Raw genomic sequence first — 4,225 nt, forward strand, 5'->3', positions numbered from 1 at the left:
TCTACCCCCTAACCCTGCCCTGCTCTACCCCCTAACCCTGCCCTGCTCCACCCCCTAACCCTGCCCTGCTCTACCCCCTAACCCTGCCCTGCTCTACCCCCTAACCCTGCCCTGCTCTACCCCCTAACCCTGCCCTGCTCTACCTCCTAACCCTGCCTAGCTCTACAGAGTCAGTGCATGAGTCTCGATTAATGGCGTTTACTGACTCCCCCCCCTCTCTCTCTCTCTCTCTCTCTCTCTCTCTCCCTCTGCAGCCAACAGCTCCGATCATCCTGGACTTCATGACCATGATGGCCGTCTGTCACACGGCCGTCCCCGAGCGCGCCGACGGCGAGATCATCTACCAGGCCGCCTCGCCAGGTACAGCCCACCCACACGAGTCACGACCTCGCAGCGCTGCTGAACACACGCCACAGAGCTACTGAACACACGGCACAGAGCTGCTGAACACACAGAGCTGCTGAACACACGCCACAGCACTGCTGAACACACGCCACAGAGCTGCTGAACACACGCCACAGAGCTACTGAACACACGCCACAGAGCTGCTGAACACACAGAGCTGCTGAACACACGCCACAGAGCTACTGAACACACGCCACAGAGCTGCTGAACACACGCCACAGAGCTGCTGAACACACGCCACAGTGCTGCTGAACACACGCCACAGTGCTGCTGAACACACGCCACAGCGCTGCTGAACACACGCCACAGCGCTGCAGAACACACGCCACAGAGCTGCAGAACACACGCCACAGCGCTACTGAACACACGCCACAGAGCTGCTGAACACACGCCACAGAGCTGCTGAACACACGCCACAGCGCTACGCTGCGTCTGTCAGGACAGCCTGAACGACAGCTCTCGTGCACGGGGGCTCGTCGGGAACCTGCCTCACGGGGAGCCCCCTCGCCGCTTTCAATAGAGTCTGTCGATCAGCGAGCGCAGCTAAAGCTGGCTCAGACGCCGTGGACGAGGGGGCGGACGACCTTCTTCAGCACCCTGCCGCTCTCTCCAGCAGGACTGCCAGCCTTGTGGCACTCCAGATTTTTCCACTCTAGTTTTTCAGTTGCTCCATTTCGGGTTCCGTTTCCTGCGTCTCCAGGATAAACGTCAGTGGAATTCCTCAGTATCTTCTTGCAGACATCAATATCACACAAAGACAATATCTTTTTTAGGACAGGAGAGACACTAGGATTGGACACGTGACCAGTATGGAAAATACGAGACGGTTGTAAAATTGTATCAGGAGGCAAAATGCCAGTAGGATATTAGCCAGCATGAACAACGATACTTAGAAGAAGCTGTCTGATTCGAGGCCTCATCAGAGCTGTATCGTCCATCAGCCATGGGTTGAATATGAATGTGAACATGAATGTCAACAAACGGCAGGGGATCCTCTGGTCCGGCGCCCAGTCTCTCTGTAGTGGAGACAAACAGAGAGAATGTCACTGCGATAGATAACCTTTACCTTTCAACAAGTTAAAGGAACAGTACCCCGTATTTCATAACGCCAAACAAATCAATGAATCATTGAAAGCTTGTGATGTATTGATGACAGTGTGCTAGTGAGATGGTTGCATTTTTGTGACACAGGCAAATAACACGGGTGTCACCGATGCCTCGCAGCCTGCTAATTTCTACAGAAGGTCTTTGTCAGTAGAAGCTTATCAAGGGATGACCGGTGGTGTTGTGATAGTTGGCTTTGTCACAACGATGGCACAACGATGGCAAGAGACGAGGCGTGGCGCTGACTCACTGTGTAGGACTGCCGTGGGGGCTCTACAGCGATGAGCAGCGCTAGCAAGGAGCTAATCTCGCTAGCTAAGTGAACTGTAAACGACATGCGGAAAGGTTTCTCTGGCCCTGGAGCTTTCACATTCCAACTGCACCTGAACCACGCTTTGTTCGCTGACCTCACTGCTGAAATCCGTCTCAGCGAATCAGTGTTTAGTCATAAATGTCACATTTTCAGCCCGTACTGTATGTTTCTGGTGACGGCATGGTATGTCTGCAGTTTTGATCGACGGCTAATGTTGCTCGTGCTTCCTGTGGGAATCTAGGATTGAGTGGGGTTCTTTTGCTGTTCTACAGATGAAGGCGCTCTCGTCAGAGCTGCGCGGAACCTTGGCTTCGTGTTCTCCGGTAGAACCCCCGACTCTGTCATCATGGAATCGGTGAGTGGAAGTAAAACAAAGGTTCTGACGACCCTAATGATCAACAAACTAATTGATATTTATATTCTAGCCTCTTCCAGCTCCACACAGTACAGTATACAGTATGCATGGTCCGGTGTCCCTGGAAGACCGTGGTCTGGGACTCTATCTTGTTTCATAGACAGACAACTGCTCACTGTGCCACCCAGAGTACAAACCCCCGTTCTATTCTCCCCATAGCCTGAGAAGAATGGAGGCCTTTTAACTACGGACAGGGAATCTTTTCAGTGACCAGAATGGAGACCTCGTCCATTGTCCCTCAGTTGGATCCTCTTTCCTCTCCAAGTTGTCACCGGGGGGGGGGGGGGGGGAGTGGCTGGTGACGCCTTGCATGTGATCGACAGCCTTGATATGGAGATGCGGCACCGAGGCTGTACGCATACAGCGCGCAAACGCCACTCGTCACATTAGACTCTTATTAGATTATAGGGATAGGGGAACACGACGCTGCTGTTCCATCTCCCTCCAACGTTAGGGCGCTTCTGCGCTTTGTGCCTTTAATTGGCTAATCTGATGCCTGCATGGCGGGGAGGAGGTGGGGAAAGACACGCACCGAAGCCTCGTTCTAATTTTAGCCCTGAGTGCCTCTCCTAATCCTTAACCTTTATTAGGCCTTCTGGAGTCTTCGACAACCATTTTATCAGTGTCAATTGTACCTGCTGGTCTACACAATTAAGGGAATTAATTGAATCTCTGAGACTATTACTCTTGGTAATCAGAATGGGGCAGACAACTGATAAACACGGTGAAAGGCCAGTGAAATGAAATTGGACATGGTTCAGCAGGTTTAGTGTTAGTCTGATTAAGTTACCTGACCCATAGGAAGTTTAGTTTAAAGTCCATGAGTTTCCTGGAATTTATTTTTGTGTCTGTCTGTCTGTCTGTCTGTCTGTCTGTCTGTCTGTCTGTCTGTCTGTCTGTCTGCCTGTCTGTCTGTCTGTCTGTCTGCCCGTCTGTCTGTCTGTCTGTCTGTCTGTCTTCAGCTTGGAGCAGAAGAGAAGTATGAGCTGCTGCATGTACTGGAGTTCACAAGGTATAGCACCGGCACTTTGCATAATTGTGGGTTTTTACCTGAATACATTTGACTCCGATAATCAGTCGTGGTGTTTTGCGGATTTGTGGAGACTATAGTAATCTGTGAACACTGTTCTCTTTAATCGGTGACAATTGCATGAAAACGTAGATGTAATTTTTGCTTGTCTCAGACGCCCGACATCTTCTAAACACCTTCCTGATTTGCGCGGTGGTGATAATGAGCTCTAGTTAAGACTGACGCTCTGTGATGCGTCTCTCTCTCTCTGCAGCGTTAGGAAGAGGATGTCTGTCATCATACGCACCCCGTCTGGCAAGATCCGCCTCTACTGCAAAGGAGCAGTGAGTGTCTCCGTCTCTCGCCATGGCAACGCGTGCGTGCGTGTGTGTGCGAGCGTGTGTGACAGGCCATCACCTCCACAACCGCCACGATCATTTATCGCCAGAGTAGTATCAAGCTCCTGTCCTCGTATACTGTAGGTCACCATGGTTACGGGAAAATAGGTTTTCTGTAGTACTGTACTGACCCACCATACATACCTGTTGGATCTATTTTGATTCCCATGAATGTCTTTCCTGGGGGTGTGTGACTGTGCCGTTCGTTCCAGGACACGGTCATCTACGACCGCCTGGCAGACGGATCCAGATATAAAGATATCACCCTGAAACACCTGGAGCAGTTTGCCACCGAGGGTGAGTGAGGGAACAGCGCCCCCTGCCTGTAACACTCGTAACATGTTTGAAATGGCCTGCAGTACCTCTCCAATGCAAATCTCTCCCTGCTGAAGTCATCACTGATCTAAAACAATTGGATAGGTGAAAGGAATAGATCTGACACATAGATCTCCCCTATCCAGCCATGCTTGATCCGGGATTAGTATCCAGGTGCATCTCAGAAAATTAGAATATTGTGGAAAGCTTATTATTTTCCGCAATTTAATTCAAAAAGTGGAACTTTCATATACTGTATTATAGAT

The 4,225-nt window shown here is 50.7% G+C and overlaps 1 protein-coding gene across 1 annotated transcript in view; it reads left to right on the forward strand.

Moving 5' to 3' along the window:
• Positions 1-1,844: 1,844 nt before the first annotated feature.
• The window catches only part of atp8a1 (ATPase phospholipid transporting 8A1), a gene marked incomplete at its 5' end in the record, with an annotated part of 46,338 nt that continues 43,957 nt past the window's right edge, over positions 1,845-4,225 (forward strand). The window contains 5 exons of the mRNA XM_084459580.1: positions 1,845-1,854; positions 2,095-2,177; positions 3,200-3,249; positions 3,521-3,590; positions 3,857-3,941. Coding sequence (XP_084315706.1) covers positions 1,845-1,854; positions 2,095-2,177; positions 3,200-3,249; positions 3,521-3,590; positions 3,857-3,941 — 298 coding nt within the window. The remainder of the gene's footprint in view (positions 1,855-2,094; positions 2,178-3,199; positions 3,250-3,520; positions 3,591-3,856; positions 3,942-4,225) is intronic.

This window comes from Borostomias antarcticus, assembly GCF_949987555.1.
Source record: "Borostomias antarcticus genome assembly, chromosome: 28".
Classification (NCBI taxonomy): domain Eukaryota; kingdom Metazoa; phylum Chordata; class Actinopteri; order Stomiiformes; family Stomiidae; genus Borostomias; species Borostomias antarcticus.